Source organism: Canis lupus, chromosome 5 (assembly GCF_048164855.1).
Source record: "Canis lupus baileyi chromosome 5, mCanLup2.hap1, whole genome shotgun sequence".
NCBI classification, from domain to species: Eukaryota; Metazoa; Chordata; class Mammalia; order Carnivora; family Canidae; genus Canis; species Canis lupus.
In genome coordinates, this window is record NC_132842.1 from 2056822 (window position 1) to 2076622 (window position 19801).

A 19801-nucleotide genomic window follows, 5' to 3' on the forward strand; every position below is an offset into this window, starting at 1 on the left:
CACATCAAATCTAAACCTTTTGTGTTTTTTTTTTGTTGTTGTTGTTTCTTGGGTCTCAGAATCAAAATTTCAGAAGCATGAAAACTTTTTCAAGGCAACACAACAACAACCCATTTATTCCTGAAGTCCTTTGTGCTTCCTCTGAAATCTCAGAAAAAGGAAGTCACAAGAAAAAGATGCTCTTTAAAAGATACACAGTCCTCTTACCTTCTGAGAGGAACCTAATATAGGATTCGGCTACAGGCAAAAATTAGTCACTGAAAAGCAGGACTTCTATTTCTGGGAATCATGTTGAGCTTGACTCCAAGTGCTTCCTGGTATAAAGTTCTAATAAGACACATCCCCTACCTTTGATTATATGAGTGCACCTTACAAAATATTCTAAGAGAGGGAAAGAATCAATATGCCCTTATAAAGGATCAACCCCACAAAAAGAGAAAGCCACCAAGAGTTTCCAGAGGTGCCTCCTAGCTCAGCACTTTTACACACTCTCTTGTGCTTTTCATTCCTACTGTTATTTCCACTGGCAAAACTGATGTACTCACTCAAAATTGCCTTCAAAAAAACAAAGATAATGAGATGAGCAATCTACTAGGAAACAGAGCAAAAACGAAACCACTGAAGGCATATAAAATCTAGAACTCTGTTGACTTCTTTAGTCCAGATGGCATAACTCAATGAAGACAGTTCTACCCTGGTGATCCCAAATTGTAAAGGTGGGTGGATGATTTTTGGTTTTTAACCATATAAAACATGTTTTTGATCTATGTATCACTCGTCTGTTACTATATTTTTAATAGCAAAAACCAAGGAGAAAAAAAGCCACAGAAGAGACATCAGTCCATTAAAGCCAGATGACTTATGGGGAACAGTCAAAAGAATAAATGCACAATTAAATGATACTATCTGGACTAGATTTACAGTGTGTCCAGCATAACTTCCGAGTCCTCTTCTGCCCAAACAACTGTGCCTACTTTTTAATATGGATTTTATGTTATTTTTGCTTTTCTTGTCTAGTTAAATAGATTTCAGTTTGGTTAATTATACTGCTGATGTGAAATCATCAAATTTAGTGAATGGATCATCATTTTTTAAACTTAAGCCAAGGAAGAAGATGTTTTCAGGCTCAGGAATCAATTAGCTAATGTCATTTACATTAGACTACACAGACTCAGAAAGTACTTATTTTTTAAAAACCTGCTTAGCGTGGAGCAAATGCTTCAAACAACTTCAACAGAAGTAAATCAAAACTGTCTTTGTGGGGGCGGGGGGGTGGCTCCTCAATGCAATTCCTTTTGTGGAAAAAGAACCTATTTTATACCAAAATTACAAAGAAAAGTTATACTACTTCTTTAAAAACAGATCTAAAACCACAATAGTAAGAAAAAGGTCGTATTTTTAGAATACAATTAAATATACTATACCTTAGAAACCCCGGGCTAATCTTATAATAAAAATATTTAAAATAATCATATTTAGCATATTTAGCTAACCATCCTTCCCTTCTTGCTTTAACGGAACCCTGATTGTGTTCAGTGATGAGTGGCTGTGTTTCAGGGAAGACAAACCACCACTCCCACACCCTCAACTCCAGGAGATCTTGCTCAACTAGTCTAAACCAACAATTTCCTTTGATTTAGAAATTGACAGACAAGTCATTCAATGCTAGACAACACAACCTGAAGGACAGCTGTTAGGCGGTGGGGGGAGTGGCTCCTGGGAAAGGTCTGTCTGCTTTCAAAAAGAGCCACGCAGAAGAGAAAGGCAAACATGTGATGCCAAGGCTCTGATAGAAATGGACAAGCTGGAACATACAGCCATGGAGGCCCTATATCAGATTCCCAGAAAATGGAGAATCTGGATCCTCAGTGAGGTCCACTAGGCTGTGGAGTACACCCGCTCCATCCCTTCCTCTAGATTTCTCATTAAATGAATGAGTACCTTCTTACACAATCTGAATTTTCTGTTCTTGGCAGCCAATTTTTTTCCTAACATATTAAGACACAGTTTTTCTGGGTACCACATATGATTCTAAGCCTTTGGCAGGCATTCCATCAGTGGATGCAAGAACTGCAGGAGCAGGTTCTATGATTATACCTATTTGATAAATGAGTAAATTGAAGTATGGACAAGTTAGCCACATGCCCACATCTCATTTATGGTGGATAGCTGGTAACTGGCAGGTCTTACTTCACACCCATGCTAAACTAATTCTTCATAATATTTACTTCAAAATGATAATAATAACACCAATGAGTTTAAACTTTATATTACCGGGATCCCTGGGTGGCGCAGCGGTTTGGCGCCTGCCTTTGGCCCAGGGTGCGATCCTGGAGACCCGGGATCGAATCCCACATCGGGCTCCCGGTGCATGGAGCCTGCTTCTCCCTCTGCCTGTGTCTCTGCATCTCTCTCTCTCTCTGTGACTATCATGAATAAATAAATAAAATCTTTTAAAAAAATAAATAAATAAATAAACTTTATATTACCTTGAGAAAATAATGTTTTTCCTAAGTAGAATTTCCATGGTTTTTAATTATTTCAAATTATTCCTATCACACAATGCTTCTAATGTATTCGAACATGTACTGTATGATAAAAATCAGTATCTTTGTAATACCATCTGTGGTATCAAAGACAAACTGTCCTTCTCTATTGTTTCATATTCCAACACTCCAAATACACAAAATTATTTTAGGAGGTTTATGCTATAAAACATAGACTAAGATGAATTAAGTAAAACATTTAGGATTTCTTTCTACTGACATTATTAATCTACATTGAAAAATAACTTCCAAAATCTAGGCAATAAAATTATTAATAATTTTTGAAATCACTAAAAAGAAAACATTTTCTGAGTACTCACATAGCCTTCCATTTATATAAACTTTTTAAAGAAAATAAGTGACAAACTGAGGAGATAAGTGTGTTTTTAATATTTTTAATACAAAAACTATTTAAAACTACAAAGAAAACACTAAAATTTCCACTGCAAGGAAAACACCATGACTAACAGTAAACAAGACTTTAAACAACAACAACACTGGAAGAATTTGGTTTTTATACATCAAAACTTATTAGATAAATTCTTTTTTTGTTTTTGTTTATCAGGTAAATTCTTAATCTTCATGCAATGAAGGCTTCTCCGCCAGTGACATAACTTTTCAGTTGTTTTTCCCGGGATGTGAATCAGTTACTTAAAATGAGTAGTAAACAATTCTGATTTCATGAATTGTAGATGGCCATCCTACAGAGTAAACTGAGCAACTCTAAAAACTTATAAACCTAAAATGGTTCCTTGACATTTATGGAAAGGAAAGTCATCAAACCTGACAAAATCATCTGATTCTAAAATAACACTATAGTATGTATTTTTCCTATAGAGTCAAGTCAGGTTAAGACAGAACATTTTAATTTGCCTCTTCAGGTCCTTTGACTTATTGCCTATCAAAAAAGAGAAGAACCTATCTATAAGTGGTCTTGAAAGTCTACTCATAAACTGTACTGTTCACGGCCAAATGTCTGTGCCTCAGCAACGTAACAAGCTCTGATGTCATGAAACTTCAGAATCTACAACAAATATTCATAACCACGTATGAGAAGTCTTTGATGCAGGACAGCCACAGAAACAGTCTATACTTACATTAGATGAACATAGAGCCTGGTACTTACCTGAAATTTGTTAGAATAATTTACCTTTAATCATCATCTGTGATGGAGGGAAACATCTTCCAGGGTATGGACTAGAAAGTTACACCAATGACACACGTAGAAGTATTAATTTATTTTACCTGTTCTTGCTTCTCCAGCCACCTGTCCACCATTGGGTGACTGGCACTCAGAGATGAACGAGCATTGTCTCTCTGAAATTGGTGAGACCAGTTACTAGCATCCCGTGGAAGGCTTCTATAGTTTTCATCTTTCTATTCAAAAAGAAACAAAAAGGTGTCTTGTAAAAAACTAGACCTTGCAAATTAACAATGCACTTGGTCTTCCAAAAGTAGCAGAAAAGTGATTCTGCATATTTAAAATATTTTTCCCAACCCTATACAAAATAGTTGATTGAGGATATTTCACCCAGATTAGACCTCATGAATGCAGTCATCCACCTAGGATAAGAGAGTTTAATGACTTGAGCAGGGAAGGTAGCCACGCACATGTGCATAAGAGATGAGATAATATTCCCTGCACTCCCTCCCAAATCAATCTCCCCAGGCTAGTTACATGCACAGAAAATGAAAAGTACTTCTCTATAAGACTAGTATTATCTCTCAATCATGGAATTTCCTCTTTTCAGCTTTCTAGTCTTACAATAGCATTGTGAGATATTTTGGGTAATTCACCAAAAACATTTAAAATAAGAAAGACCAGGGATCCCTGGGTGGTGCAGCGGTTTGGCGCCTGCCTTTCGCCCGGGGCACGATCCTGGAGACCCGGGATCGAATCCCACGTCGGGCTCCCGGTGCATGGAGCCTGCTTCTCCCTCCGCCTGTGTCTCTGCCTCTCTCTCTCTCTCTCTCTCTGACTATCATAAATAAATAAAAATTAAAAAAAAATTAAAAAAAAAAGACAGATCAAGATCAAGAAATTAAAAAAAATAAATAAATAAAACAAAATAAAATAAAATAAGAAAGACCAATGAATTTGCTATTTAGATCTTTGTAGTTGTGTGATTTTGGGCAAAAGATTTTGGGCAAGAGTTTGGACTGTTCTGTTAACTACTTCATGAGCTAGCTGTAAGCATTAATTCAAATATCAGGTAAAGAAAAAAATTAACTTGGTACATAACATATATACATAATTGTTCACTTCAACATGTTTATGGCAAGTGAAGTCTTTACATTAAAACCTAGTTGATAAATATTTATTTATTTATTTATTTATTTATTATTTATTTATTTATTTATTTATTTATTTATTTAATATGTCTCAAAGCAACCAATGCTACTGAATTGTTTCTTTGAAATAGTAACTTATAACAAGCTTTTGGGCTGCAAAACTGAATTTCAGTGTCCTGAAAAGAAATGAGAGAGCTAAGATAAGGAGCAGAGTCAAACATTTTACTTCAACACATAAATCTAAATATCTCCTACTAGAACAAATTTAAAATGTTAACCTCACTTGGACCCACTTACATCAGTGCCCTACTTCAAGTGAACTACTGAAATATTCTCCTTAATAACTTTGTTAAGGATAATGTGGCTCTATACATTGTACACATGATTGCTTCCTATTCTTCATTACTTCAACCATATGAACAACAAATACATAGAAAACAAAAAAGTGTAATATGATAGGTTTGCATTGTATAGACCTTAGCAACAGACCAAGATACTGTTTTCTGCTCCTTCATGAATTCCATCAGAGAAAAAAGATAAAATGTATTGATGGCCCTGACACTATGCCAATAATGTGATGAATGAAAAATCTTTTGAAATCTATAAATATTTACCAGTATATACTTCAGTATGAAACTTTATAAGTTCTCTTTTAATATATAATAATTATATATATAATTATATAATATATAATAATAATATATAAGATAATAAATTAAAACCTCTACAAAACTAAACATTAGCAGCAAGTAGTTTTTACATTTTACTAAACTGTGTAAATGTCTGGTTATTGCAATTCAAGAAAGCCGTAACACAGCATCTAACACTAAGCAAAAGAAAAACACTGTAAGGTCAGGATGCTGCTCCACAGCCAGAATTAGGGCCTGACTTTACTGCAAGAACATGGAAGTGGAAAAATAAGCAAAGGACACAAAGTCTAAGGAAAAGAATAAAGCAATAAGAAACCAAAGCTGGGGATCCCTGGGTGGTGCAGCAGTTTGGCGCCTGCCTTTGGCCCAGGGCGCGATCCTGGAGACCCGGGATCGAATCCCACATCGGGCTCCCGGTGCATGGAGCCTGCTTCTTCCTCTGCCTGTGTCTCTGCCTCTCTCTCTCTCTCTCTGTGACTATCATAAATAAATAAATTAAAAAAAAGAAATCAAAGCTCACTGGATCTCAAAATACTGAGAGCTCTGCCTTAAAACTTGGGTATAACTTGAGAACAAAGCAAAATTATCTGACTTACTGTCAAGAAATTCAAATAAGTCATAAAGGGTAAATAATGTATTAATGACAGAATCTTAATTGTCTACAAAGTGAAGAAGGACTGGGAGTGTGGAGAAACACAAGCACAATATTTATATCAAGGATCTTGGGGCTGCTACGATGGTTCAGGACCTGGCTTCTTTATTCACTTTCGACTATTAGAGCTGATTATTATACCAACTCTTTACTTTGAAAGTGAATAATTAAATAGAAGGTATTAAAAATCTTTTCTGCCTTTTCAGTAGGAACTATATTTCAGGGAAACCAGCAGTGCCAGTCGATGAGGGGAACCTTGTCTTTTCAGAAGAATGCGAAGTAATGGAAACAGAATAATGAAAAGATTTAGAAAAATCACCACATTCAGCTCCTAATGAAATAACTCATTCAGGCAAAGATAATCAATGGATGCTAAAACTGTTAGGTGAAGAGTTGATAGTGAGCTGGATGTTCACATAGTGATAAAATACCACTTGAAAGGGAAAAATATATCTTTAAAATGAAGAGACCAGCTGACACAAAATTGTCACTTTCCTTGGCATCTAGAATCCAGAATGTGACTGGAACTTTCTTTTGATTCCTTCTGAATCTCCACCATTATTCTTCTTTCCTGAAATGGCCCTTATTAGGTCTATATACGGCCTCTCAGTCCTGTCTCCTGAGGCAAGCTCAAAAAGTGTATAATGTCAAAAGCTCCCTCCTGATGACTTGTAGGCATGGGTCACCAACACTAAACTTTTTCCTGAATTCACAATCTAAACCTCTAATAGGCCATCCCAAAGATACCTCCAAGTCAACAGATAAACCCAAAATGAAACTCTCTTTCGCTATCAATCCTGGCACCCTTCTGAAAAATACTCATAATGGTCTTTATCTCTTTCAACTTGAGTTTCATATGAAACTAGCACAGCAGCCTTCTCACCGGAGGCTGGCTCCAGCCTTAACCTCTCCAACAATGTTCTCCACCACTTCTTACAGAGGACTTTTCTAAAATGTATGTTGGGAGCACATCACAGGTGAGACAAACAGTGCAGGTAGACCAGAGAAACCTGCACACATGCACACTACCTGTGCCGTGTGCCTATTCACCTTCACTTAAGATCTTTCTGAGCCTAGACTCCAAGAACATTTCTTCCGTAAAATTACTCTTCATTTTTCAATGCTTCTCTAAGAAATATTCCTGACTTTCAATAGAAATCAGAATGTTAAAAAAAAAAAAAAAAGAAATCAGAATGTTATGCTTTTTGTTACCTCTATATTCTAATTTTACTTATAATTATAGTTCTAACTTATAATTTAGTTAATTTTTAAAATTGCTGTTTCCACTATTACAGGGAGACTGAGGCAGAAGATCACCATTCACCTTTAAACTCAAGCACTTAACTCAGTGGCCTATACCAACATGGAGGGCTTTTTCTTCTAATGTGTGTTTTATTTCCTATTTTCCCATGGTTCAGAATCCCAGAATTTTCAATGAACATTCCTATAAGTTGTTTTAAAAATTAATAAGGGAATGCATCATTATAAACATCAGCGAAATGCATTTTCACTATAATACAATGATTGTACTTTTAGATTTATACTATAAGATGTATACCTCTGTTATATGCCTATTTCAATTTAATGTCACACCTACAATCTACAATGTCTGTGGATAATGTGATTACTTCCAATTGCATCTAAAAAGCAGTGTGACATTTCTCCATTTACATCAATTATGACAGGTAATTCCTGTAGCTGGCCATACAAAGTAATCATATTAAAGGATATATGGGCTAAAGATTTTTAAAAATCTGTTCTTTTGAACTCCATCTGAAAAATTCTTCAATTTTATATTTGTAGAATCAAATTCGAGTAAAGGATAAGAAAAATAAAATTGCTACAAACCCCTCCTAACAAAAAAGTTCTCCTAATTGGCTATTGTTCCAGTAACATCAATAATGAATTCATAATTAATTTATAATGTAGGAAAAGTCCAGCTTAAGTAACCTTAGTCATTAACAAGAGTGAATAATTTCTAAAATATATTATTAATCACTATGCAATATATACTTCACTTTGTTGACAGAATCATATAGGCACTTCCAGCATTTTGTCCATGTTCTTCTTCATAACCCTGAGCTTGATCTAAAGTTAATTCAAAGACTGTAGTCTTAAAAAAAAAAAAAAAAAAAAACACAAAGACTGTAGTCTTATAAAGTTGTGATTCTGTGTTTATAACGTGAGTATGTCAATAAACATCATAACATGCAATATCATTTCTCCTTCACAATATACACTTGGATAGTCACTATTTCCAATTGAAATGTATACAGTACAAACTATTTCCAGCTTAAAAATATTTATTTCATTGTAAATGACTTTAAAAACATGGTAGTCTTAATGTGCAAGATTACATTTTTCATGGACTATTGTCAGCTACAAAACAAGTCAACATTTTTAAGCTGAATGTATTTGCAAAACCTGTATTTTCTAACCTAGAGAAAAAAAACCAAACCAATAAAAATCTTTGCCATTAATAATTTTGCAACAGGTTAGAGCTATATTTATATAAAAAATTGGAGAATGTGACTTTAAATCTATTTCATTTTATGATCAAATTAATGCCTCCATTCCGTGTACCAGTAAACTTCAAAGCAAAAACAGAAATCTTTTTCTTTAGACTTAAAAAATCTGCCAGTAGTACCAATATGCAACATCTTAATGATTATTAAATTTGCTAATGACAAGCAATAATATTATAGTAAAGCCACTACTACTTTATCTAAAAATTTTTATAAGAAAAAATACCATAAGGAATTGCTCTCCTTTTTAATTACAATTTTAATCCTTCACTCATGAAGCTGTCCCAAACAGCCACACAGCTTCGCTTTCCCTTTTGCCAGAAAAAAACAGATGTTCCTGCTGTGATCAGGGATTTTCCTTATCATCTAAATGTACTGCCATATCATCAGGTGTCAAAAAGCCACTCAGGCTGAGAAATGCATATTAATTTGCTGCTCCCTGGTAGCAGTACCCTGGTTAGGCAGTAAATCTCTTCCATGGTAGGGAAAGTAACTGCCCTCTCTCCCTAAGCCAATTACAATTCAATAAAAAGAAACCACACAGAACCCACCCAATGCCTTGGGATAAAAGCTTATTCCTGGCATAGTAAACTGCAACTCCAAGGCTTTATCTCTCAGAAACAGCTAATTAGCTGATGGTCAGATTCCTTCGCAAGCCTACATCCCTATGTTGCAGAAATACAGAAATATTTCATGAACATTACAAAAGTACCAGATATTTCTATGTTAGCATAAGAAACCCAACTACAGTTCTATTTTTTCAATGCAAAAACCCCAAACATCTTTTTAAAGACGACTTAGAAATTGTGTCATATTTTGAACACTCAATGCACATAAATTTAACTTTTGTACCCTTTTTGCATCCTATGGTTTCAAGTATTCCTATGCAGTTTTCAGATTTTAAATTTACAATTATTTTTCAACTCTGTAATTCTAGGCAAAGAGAACTCAATTTTCCGCTTTATCGTTTCCCCACGAAATCATACACAGACACAAAAGAAACTATTTTCAGATGTCTAACCTGAAATTTAAGACTGAAGTGAAATTAGTAATTATGGCTTAGATTTCTTTTTTAATTACATGAAGCTTGCTAAAATTATCAGTAATCATATTGTTGATTCAATGTAACAGACCCGTTCTGGTCTCTGTGGCCAGTGTTTACCTTTTGTGCCTCCTAATGGCTGCACCAGAGCATGACCTTGGAAGCAATGCCAAGGCTAAAGCATAGCACAAGATAACAACCATAAAATAGCCTGTAAATAGGATTTTTGTCAAAGTACTTTTCCAATTGTCCTCTAGGTAATAAATGAGAAAGAGGGAAAGAGAAAGAGAGAGAGATGTGGAGTTGGGAATAAACTGACTCAGACAAAAAAATTAGAGATTCAATAACCAATCTGTAAATGAAGGCAGAAGGTTTGGTAGTCTCTATCAATTTAAACCAACTATATGCCTAGTAATATATTTTTTTAAATAAAGAAACACAGGATTTTATTCTAAACACAGCATTATCATCACTTATCCTAGACACATGGCTATTTTGAAGTGTAATGAACTGAAAAGGCTTTATTTGAAATCCATGGTGACGAATATCCTACATGGAATGCCCCAATGTTGTTGATATGAGGTCAGGAAATTCATCCCCATGTTAGCTATGCCTATTATATCTGTAATTCCTGCATACACACACACACACACACACACACACACACACACACACACACACATACACACCCTATATTCCTTCTGGATAACTGCTTTCTTCCACATTCTTAATCATTACTGAAATGAGTAGAAGAGACAAAAGAAAAAATACGTATTTATATATTTGCTCCTACTTCTGAATAGAACTATGATAAAACAAAGAAGAAAGTCAAATATCCATATAAGTCTGTCAAAACAAAATTCTATTAGTAGACTACGTATCATTAGTGATAGCTATATAGTCTACTAAAGTGTGGTATGAGTAGACTCATCTGTTTGTGACAGACATTGATTACACTGACACTGTAACTTTTAAAAAATTTAAAAATAAAAAAATAAAAATACAGAGATTTTGAATGCCAAAATATTTATCAGAGCACCTCTGAAGCTCAAATTTCATTAATACATATTTTCTTCTTAAATTTCTGTTTTAATTTTTATTCTAAACTGAATTTAAATTTTGAACAGGAATTCCTAACAAAAATTGAAAATAATTTATGATTTTATTTTTATTAATGAATGAAATCAAATCTCCTATAATGTACATCAAATTTTATTAGTGTTTTCCTTCAAAATGTTAAAGGTATTGTTCTTAAAATTCATTCTGACCTGAAAAATCTGAATAACTCATGTCTTTTCCAGTCTTTACAACACATGTTCAATAGCTTCTAGATCACAGAATTACATTTAAATCAGCGGCACACTCAAGAAGGCTGAAAATGCCAGGGGAAATAATTCTTGTTTGAAATTCTCTACAGAGAATACATATTTGAAAATTACAATTAATTTGGAAGTAAGTTTCCTGTCACATAGCAAATCCTTCAGGTTGATATGTTGGCAAAACCAGAAGTATAACATTTTAGCTTTTCCTCACAATCTGCAACTAACCAGTACCTTGGTTGTAATATCAGGTAAGAAAAATAACCCCCAGGGCATGGATCTGCATTGGGCTATGAACATAAAGGGATCCGATATGAAAATGGGTTGGCCAAATATCTCACAGAAACGCTGGTCAACTTATAAAGGCCATGTTTCCAGAGGTGACCATCTTTCCAGAAGTGACCATGAGAGCACAGATTTCTCTGAAGCCACCAGATCTGTTCATGAAGCAGAAAAGGAAATCTAAGAGGAAAAAGATCAGTAAAACTCAACCTTATTCAGGTTATTTATTTGAACAAATTTCTTCCATTGTTTTTAATGCATCTCAACAATTCAGAATGACATGAAAAACTTTAGATACAGAATTTTAATATCTGGAAGGAGAAAACGAGAGAACATCCAGCCTAACCTCTTACTATCTAAAAAAAAAGAAACAGATTGAGAGAAGTTACAAACGCTCTATGGAAAAGATGACTAACCAGTTCCCATGGTCAGAACCTACCCACTGCAATGCCCAATGTCTGAGTCATCAGAATCCATGATCTATCTAACCAGGACCCATAATTTACCTAGATAATCATGATAATTTCTGATATCCAGCCATTCTTACACAATGGCCCCCTCCCAACAGAAAAGTATCTCCTGAGTTCTTACATATAAACTAGGGCAAATCCATTATATAACCTTAAATCACAAATTATACTTACATGAGAGATGGTTGGCTTGTTGGTAAATACTGCATAGTCTTAGGAATAATCAGTAATGAAATGTTTGCTCTAAAATGGTTTTAAATTGCAGCACCTGGGTGGCTCAGTCCCTTAAGCGACTAACTCTTGGTTTCAGCTCAGGTTGTGATCTCACAAGTTGTGACACAGAGCCCCAGGTCAGGTCCACTCTCAGCAGGGAGTCTGCTTGAAGACTCACTCCCTTTGCCCCAAATCATACATGCTCCAGTGTGCTTTCTCTCTCCCTCACTCTCTCTCAAATAAATATATTTTTTCAAGATTTTATTTATTTGACAGAGAGAGAGAGCACAAGCAGAGGGAGCAGCAGAGGGAGAGGGAGAAGGAGCCTGCTGGGGAGAGAGCCCGATGTGGGACTCAATCCCAGGAACCTGGGATCATGACCTGAGCAGAAGGCAGATACTTAACCAACTGAGCCACACAGGTGCCCCAATAAAAAAACTTTTTTGAACTTTTTAATGATTATAATTAAAACAATCTCTCTCCAGATATAGCTGGATTATCTCCTTTATCCTATGAAAACATTCATCAGAGCATAGGGAGAAAGTAGCCTGGAAGGATAATTTAATATTTTTTTCAAATTACAAAAATGTTATCTCCATCTGGATTCTGAGGAACTAAGGAACAGAACTAAAAGGAAAGCATAGTAACAGGAACTCCTGTTTTATTTCTTGCACACTACTTCATAAACACCAACATGACCAGGGCACCTGGGTGGCTCAGCCGGTGAAGCATCAGACTCTTGATTTTCACTCATGATCTCAGGGTTGTGGAATCGATCCCCATCCAGCTCCATGCGGAGTTTGAAGCCCGCTTAGGATTTGTATTTTCTCTTTTTTTCTCTTTCTTTAAAAAATGGGGGGGGGGGGCCCGCGGGGCACCCAATTGCCACATGACCATCAACATTCCACAATCAGCAAGTATAAGGAATACAGAAAACAAACCACCATTTCTTACCCTACTCTTTCAACAAATCCAGGTATATGAGAAAAAAAATAAAATATTAATATTTCAGATCAGGATACATTTTGAAGAGCCTGCCTCATTTTCCAAAACTACAATAAAAATGAAGAGCAACATTTGACTAATGCTGCTTGACTCTGAAAAACAAATTTAAAACTGAAACAATTTTAAAACATTTCAGAAAGTGCTACATATTTCTTATTTTGACAGCAAGAAATACCTATCCACATTTCATTCTCTTTCAAAAACATATAACTCTAAACACTTATATCTCCAAACTAAAATTATAAATAACAATAGCATTTTGCACAACACCAAGAGAAGAAGGGAACAGATGCCAGGGAATGAACGAGAGAAAGTAAAATACTTACAGTAGTTGCCTGATTTCAATATATCTACAGTCTTACACATTATCCAAATGTGTAACATAAATCTTTTATATTTATCTAAATGTTTTCACCTTAACTTAAAAGTAATACACACACACACACACACACACAAATCACTAAAACTTGAAAGTCAAGATACTTGCACCATATATAACTGGCTTGTCAATGTAAATATTAGCACTTCCTTATATTTTTCAGTGCACAATCATAACTTCAATGAACTGGGTAGATTAGCAAAACAACCAAGTAATTTCTGTGCAAGTCCTTAGGTACAGTCAACGACTTGACTTTCTTAAAGTTTTCCCCTTAATTGTGAAATTGCCTCCTCAGGTAAATCATCCCCACAGATTTTTGAAAATGTAGAAAAATTATTTTCACTTACCATAATCCCATCCTATTTATGCTTCTCATACAATAATAATGACTTTACTGGAGAGTTCCATCTCGACATGAAGAACATTTACCATAAAGAAATTGATAGCTCAAACTTCTAAAGAATTATCTCCTTTTCCCCAGCCCCATCAGCAGAAAAAGCATGTTCTCTAAGCTGGGTATTAATTTTTCAGGAATCTAATTTTTGTCCACAAATTATAACTGAAAATCCTAACTTTAGAAAGCATGATTCCAGAAAATTTGGAGTAATTCCTGTTAAAACTCCAAAAACTGTTAATGATCCGAATAAAGTGACAACCAAACAGCTATTGCACCAGGATGTCTCAATAAAAATTAAAGACACAAGTAGGAGTACCCAGCCATGAGAATGCAGACTGTTTAAAATTGGTAAGCATTTCTCAAATTTGGACCTATCATGGGGAAGGGTGCTGACCATCAATTGGTATTTAATAAAATCAGTTGAAAAGCTTTCATTATAATTCATTACCAAAGAGAAAAATATATCTCATAGAATGACCCGGACTGCCCAAGGGCTCACAGAGATCTATGGCTGAATATTATTATTATTATTATTGTTCTAGTCACCTGTGTGTTAACTGCTATCTTTGATTCTCTGCACAAAATGTCAGTGACACAATGAACCTTGTAAAGCTGGGTTTTAATAAATTTCTTGTTATGGAAAAAGTTTAGACTTCCTGAACAGTTGCAAGATTAGTAGAAAGAGTTCCCACGTACTCTTCACCAACTTCCTCCAATGTTAACATCCTACATAACCTTGGTATAGTTGCCCAAACTAAGAAGTCAACACATATGCAATATGAATTAACTACACTAACAGACGTACTGCAATCCATCCATTTTTGTTTTGTTTTGTTTTGTCATGGTTTTGGGCCAAAATCTCAATATTAAATTCTCATATCTCCTTAAATCTCCTCCGACCTGAGACAGTTTTTAGTCTTCCCTAGTTTTTTATGACCGTAATATTCTTGAAGAATATTCATAAGGTACCAAAAAAAAGATTCCTTATGATTACACCAGGGTTATGAGTTTTGGGGAAAACTGCACTGAGGTGAAATGCCCAACCCCTCATACCGTCTCAAGGGTTCATGACATCGCCATGACCTATCACTGGTGAAATCAACCTTGATTACTTGGTGAGGGTAAGTCCATCACTTCTCCAATATAAAACTCAGTATTTTTCACATTCCTTCTCTTTTCTTTGGAAACAAATATTAAGCACAGCCAAAACTCAAGAGGAAGGAGGTAAACTTCCCACCTTCTGGAAGGGGACATACTACATATACTATTTAGAATTCTTCTGTAAGAAAATTTGTCCCTTTTCTCCCATTTCCTTTTTATTTAATCATTTATTAGTAACACTCCAGTCTTCTGGATATTTATTTCGGTCCTTGGATTATAATCCAACTATATCATTATTTACTTTGCTGTCATTAATGCACATAAACTATCAAGGAGAAGGTCAAATATATAAACCCTCAATAAGAATATCAATGACAAGGATTAGAGAAAATAGACAAACACACACACACACAAAAACTCTCAAAAAAGAGACAGAAATGGAGATTAGTTAACATAATCAGATTATTAGTACAGGTATTAATGAAGCCAACATATTTTTACTTAAGATGAAGATGTTAAGATATAATATAGTCTTGGTGAGGTTTTAAAAAAAGACGCCAGTTCTAATAATAAACACGTGCTCATTATTCTTATATCCATGTCTTAATTATATAATAGGAATAATTAGAGGAGATAAAAATGAAAAAGTTATTGTGAAATATTTTACAGTTTAAAATATTCAAATAAATGAACATCGGGCAGGGGCACCTGCATGGCTCAGTCAGTTAAGTGTCTGACTCTTGATATAGGCTAAGGTCATGACCTCAGGGTTGGGGAATCAGCCGTGCAATAGGCTCCGCGCTCAGCAGAGTCAGCTCAGGATCCTCTTTCTTCCTCTCCCTCTGCCCCTACCCCTGGCTGGCACAGGCATGTGTGCATTAAATAAATAAATAAATAAATAAATAAATAAATAAATAAATAAATAAATAAATAAATCTTTCATAAAATTAAAAGATGTTTTAGATAAATGAATATTGGGCGATGTACAAAGTCTATAAATATGTTGGGGTGTGGGTGGCATACTTCTCCAAAGCACAGAATTTGAAGCTGGAAAATCTAGATTCACATCACAACTTTATCACTTCATAGTTGCTTTAACTATTAGGTGACCTATTTAACCTCTTGGAGTTTTTACCTGTCCATCAATAAAATGGGAGTACCAATAATACTTATACGTTAGAGGAGGTGTTAGAAGAGATATAACATGTAACACACCAAGCACAGAATCTGGCAAGAAGTACTCAAAACAACCTGGCTATGATCACATGAAAATACCCAAAACCTCAAAAACAGATATAGTTTAGAGATGGGACAGATGGAAACCACCTCTACCCATACAGTGTAAAAACACCTGGACTGACGTGCACTTCTGGCAGAGGCAGACCAGACCCCACAATGGCACCCAGAATATATGCCAATCAAAACCAAGGTTGCTAGCGCAGCTAGAACACAAGCAGCAGGTTGCTCTAGTCCTGAGCACTCCCATCTTCTACTTTCCTTGTTAACAACAGGCCATGAAGTGATTACATCTAACTTTGTAACTTAAAAAAAAAAAAAAAAAAAACTTTGTATCTTGACCGGAATAGGTTTATAAGCTAAAACATCAAAAATTAAAAAGAAAAACCAAGCTAAAAAAGGTAAGGCCAAAATATTTTAAGTGTAAAAAAGTTATGCCAACATTTGTTCAATATAATCAATGTCATTTCCCAGTTCTCTCCCCCAAGTCAAGAAAAACAGGTGTAACATACTCATTTCCCTCACAACTCTCTGGAACTTTGAGGATGCTCAATAAAGTTTCTGACATTATTTTGGTTTATATTTCTAGAGTGGTTTGTGAACTCTAAAAATACCACATCCAGGCAGAAAAAGTGTTCTCAATAGCACCTTAGGATTTTATGTCTTTGAACACAAATTATAATACTCAAAGCAAAGTGAAGACAGATTATATCCCTACATGTGGCACAGAAATAGATGAGACTAGGTTATTAACAACTCCGACTAGGTGAGCTTGGCAGTTGAAGCCGGCCTATTGTAGAAACGATTATAACCATCACTTACTAAAAGCATACAACTATACTGCATTCAAATGAAGATCTTTTAATATGCAAAATAGAAGGGTGAAATTTATAGTTTCAAAGGCCTTTAGCAGGAAATACAAATGCTGCAGCAGAATAGTCTAACATCTAAGTCTCAGCTGGATCTCCCTTGAAGCTAATGCCCCAGAAAATTAAACACAGCTATAGATCTCTCACAGAGGAAACATGTGGTTTTAGGGAATGATCTTAGCTCATCTTCTGAGGTTTTTAGATTATTACTGTAACTAGCTAGCATCTACAATTGGGTCGTAAATAACAAAAGATAGACAATGTTTTTCAATAGCCAACTGGTCAAACATACTAGCTTAAAAATAAAATAGCATACTCGAATCTACCAGTATCCAACTCCATTGGCCTTATCCAACTCCATTGTGAAGCAGAAGCAGAGACTCAGAAGCCAAATGGTTGAGAAAGGGATTGCAGAAGCAAACAAACAAGTAAACACAGACTACAACTCTATAAAAAGAATGAATGAATGAATGAATGAGCAAGCCAGCAGCTATTTGAGAGTACCATGAAGTAGGAGCCAATGTTAACTGCTAATATACTGTCAGCACAGCAACTGCCAAAGTTCTCTGACTGAATAAAACAAGGAGGAGGCATTTTCTGGAGGCTCCTTGTGTCTCAATTAGCATAGGTAACCTCACACATGATCATGGGACTATGGTGTCTTGACCTGATGTATTCCAATGCACTTTAAACTAATATTGGGGGAGGGCAATATACCAAGGAACAACAGAGAGGTACATTCTTTGTATCATGGCTTCTGTTTTGAAAAGGTATGTCCTATTCTAGTTTGGCATTGACATGATACATAGGATCCAATATCTCAACCAGTTGTAAAACTTTTATTTCAAAAAAAAAAAAACCCTCATTTTAATTGACTTACAATTGAAAATGATAAATTTGAGTAATCTAAGTGTGAGAAGTGAAATATCACAAAACCAAATATGGTAAATGTTTCAGATTCTATTCTGCTATGATAGAAAAATCAGCCTAAAAAAGAAGACATCTCAATATAACCATAATACTCTTATTTACCCTCTCTTAACAGCCAAATAAACACATTTTTCCTTTTCAGCTGGACTTCAGGTCTCAAAAAAAGACTGTGCTCTGAAATCAGCAAAGTACTTTAAGTAAACACACAAATCTCCTGAAATGGGTAAATGAATGCATTGTTACAAGTGTATTTTGTCTTTTAAAAGTTCACAGGTGGGATGCCTGGGTGGCTCACCAGTTGAGCATCTGCCTTTGGCTTAGGATGGCATGATCCTGGGGTCTGGGATTGAGTCCCCCATTGGGCTCTCCACAGGGAGCCTGCTTCTCTTTCTGCCTATGTCTTTGCCTCTGTGTGTGTGTGTGTGTGTGTGTGTGTGTGTGTGTCTCTCTCTCTCTCATGAATGAATGAATGAATGAATGAATGAATAAATAAATAAATAAATAAATAAATCTTTAAAAAAATAAAAGTTCACAGGTGATTCCAAAATCCAGCAAAATGGGAGCCATTAAACTATACAGTAAGACAGGAAGTTCCACAGCTCAGGAAACAGTACCACTTGTTTCTTTGTTTTCTTTATCCTCCCCCTCATCCCATAGCTCACTCCATCTGGGACTTCTCACAGTGTTTTATACAACATAAAGTACTTTACATTTTATTAGTTGCAAATTTAAGAGAAATCATTATCAGTAGCTTCAAAAATACTCACTTCCTTGGTCAAATAAGTCTACTTCAAGAATCTGTTCTAAGAAAATAATCAGAGATGTCATCATAAATTAATATATAAGAATCTTTTCTGAAGGGTACTTCTAAAGGTTACTTATTAGAGCAGAAAAAAACTGGCAAAGTATAAATGTCAAGCAACAGGAAAATCACCAAATAAAATGAACAAACACCAACTACAAAAAAAAATCAGTTCATAAAAGAACATTATGCAAGCTATCTATGAGAGGGGAAAATGCTCTCAATATAAGACAAAATTAGGGGAAAGGCAGGAAAGTAAACTATAGCCATTGGATGAATCCCCATTAGTAATAAGGACAGCCACCAACTATACAGAGCTTTGCTCTAGAGTCCCAAGTTAATACACCAAACTGTCAATATTACTCATCTAGACAATTCCAAATTACTTGCTTCTTTATACTTTTCATTACTTTATAAATGCAAAGAGCAGGTAGTAGTATTATAAGGAAAAGACTGTTTGGGGAATCTTAAAAGACACTATAAAAATGTTTATGTAAATTTTTTTAAGTTAGAAGAAAGATCTTGTAACTCTTCTAATGGAACAGAGAGAGATAACAAAGACATAATTAAGATAGCAACTCTTCCAAGAGCTTGTATATAATAAGGAGTATTGGAAAGATACTAAACATGTCAAGCAACTAAATCAAAGAGAAATAATAAATCCAGGGTTTTGGAAACATTCTAAGGTCTCTTTTTAAGAACTTTTAAAAATAATAAAAATTTACAAGATACTCAAGCTAATATAATATGCTCTCTTGTCATTTTCTTCCCTTTTCCCTAACAGGTCAAAATAGGTTCTTAATGCTACTTTTGTTTTTATCTACCCATCTAAGTTTTATTTGGTTGGGCGGGGCCAGGGGTAGAGAAAGGGGCAGATAACTTAGAAAAGCAACAGTTCTCAGTCTTTGGTGGGAAGGAATAATGGCTTACAACCAATGCACAATGAAATAATGCATAGACTTTATCCTTGAAACTTCATGGTTGGCTGATTCTGATAAGTGCCTCATTACATTATTCTTGATGGAATGAGTCATATGCTCTCCACATACTAGTTAGACTTTATTTGCCGGGACAATGACTTAATAAGGATG

The 19801-nt window shown here is 35.0% G+C and overlaps 1 protein-coding gene across 31 annotated transcripts in view; it reads right to left on the reverse strand.

Annotated features, from left to right (window-relative positions):
• Positions 1-19801, reverse strand: part of PARD3 (par-3 family cell polarity regulator) — a 649441-nt gene that overhangs the window by 323640 nt on the left and 306000 nt on the right. For 25 of the 31 annotated variants that reach the window (XR_012030741.1, XM_072825178.1, XM_072825189.1 and 22 more), the window contains one exon: positions 3792-3923. The exons of the other annotated variants lie outside the window; for them this stretch is intronic. Coding sequence is in view for 24 of the 25 variants with exons in the window: in XM_072825178.1 (XP_072681279.1) it covers positions 3792-3923 (132 nt within the window). In the remaining variant the exon portion in view is untranslated. The remainder of the gene's footprint in view (positions 1-3791; positions 3924-19801) is intronic. 31 annotated transcript variants of the gene reach the window in all.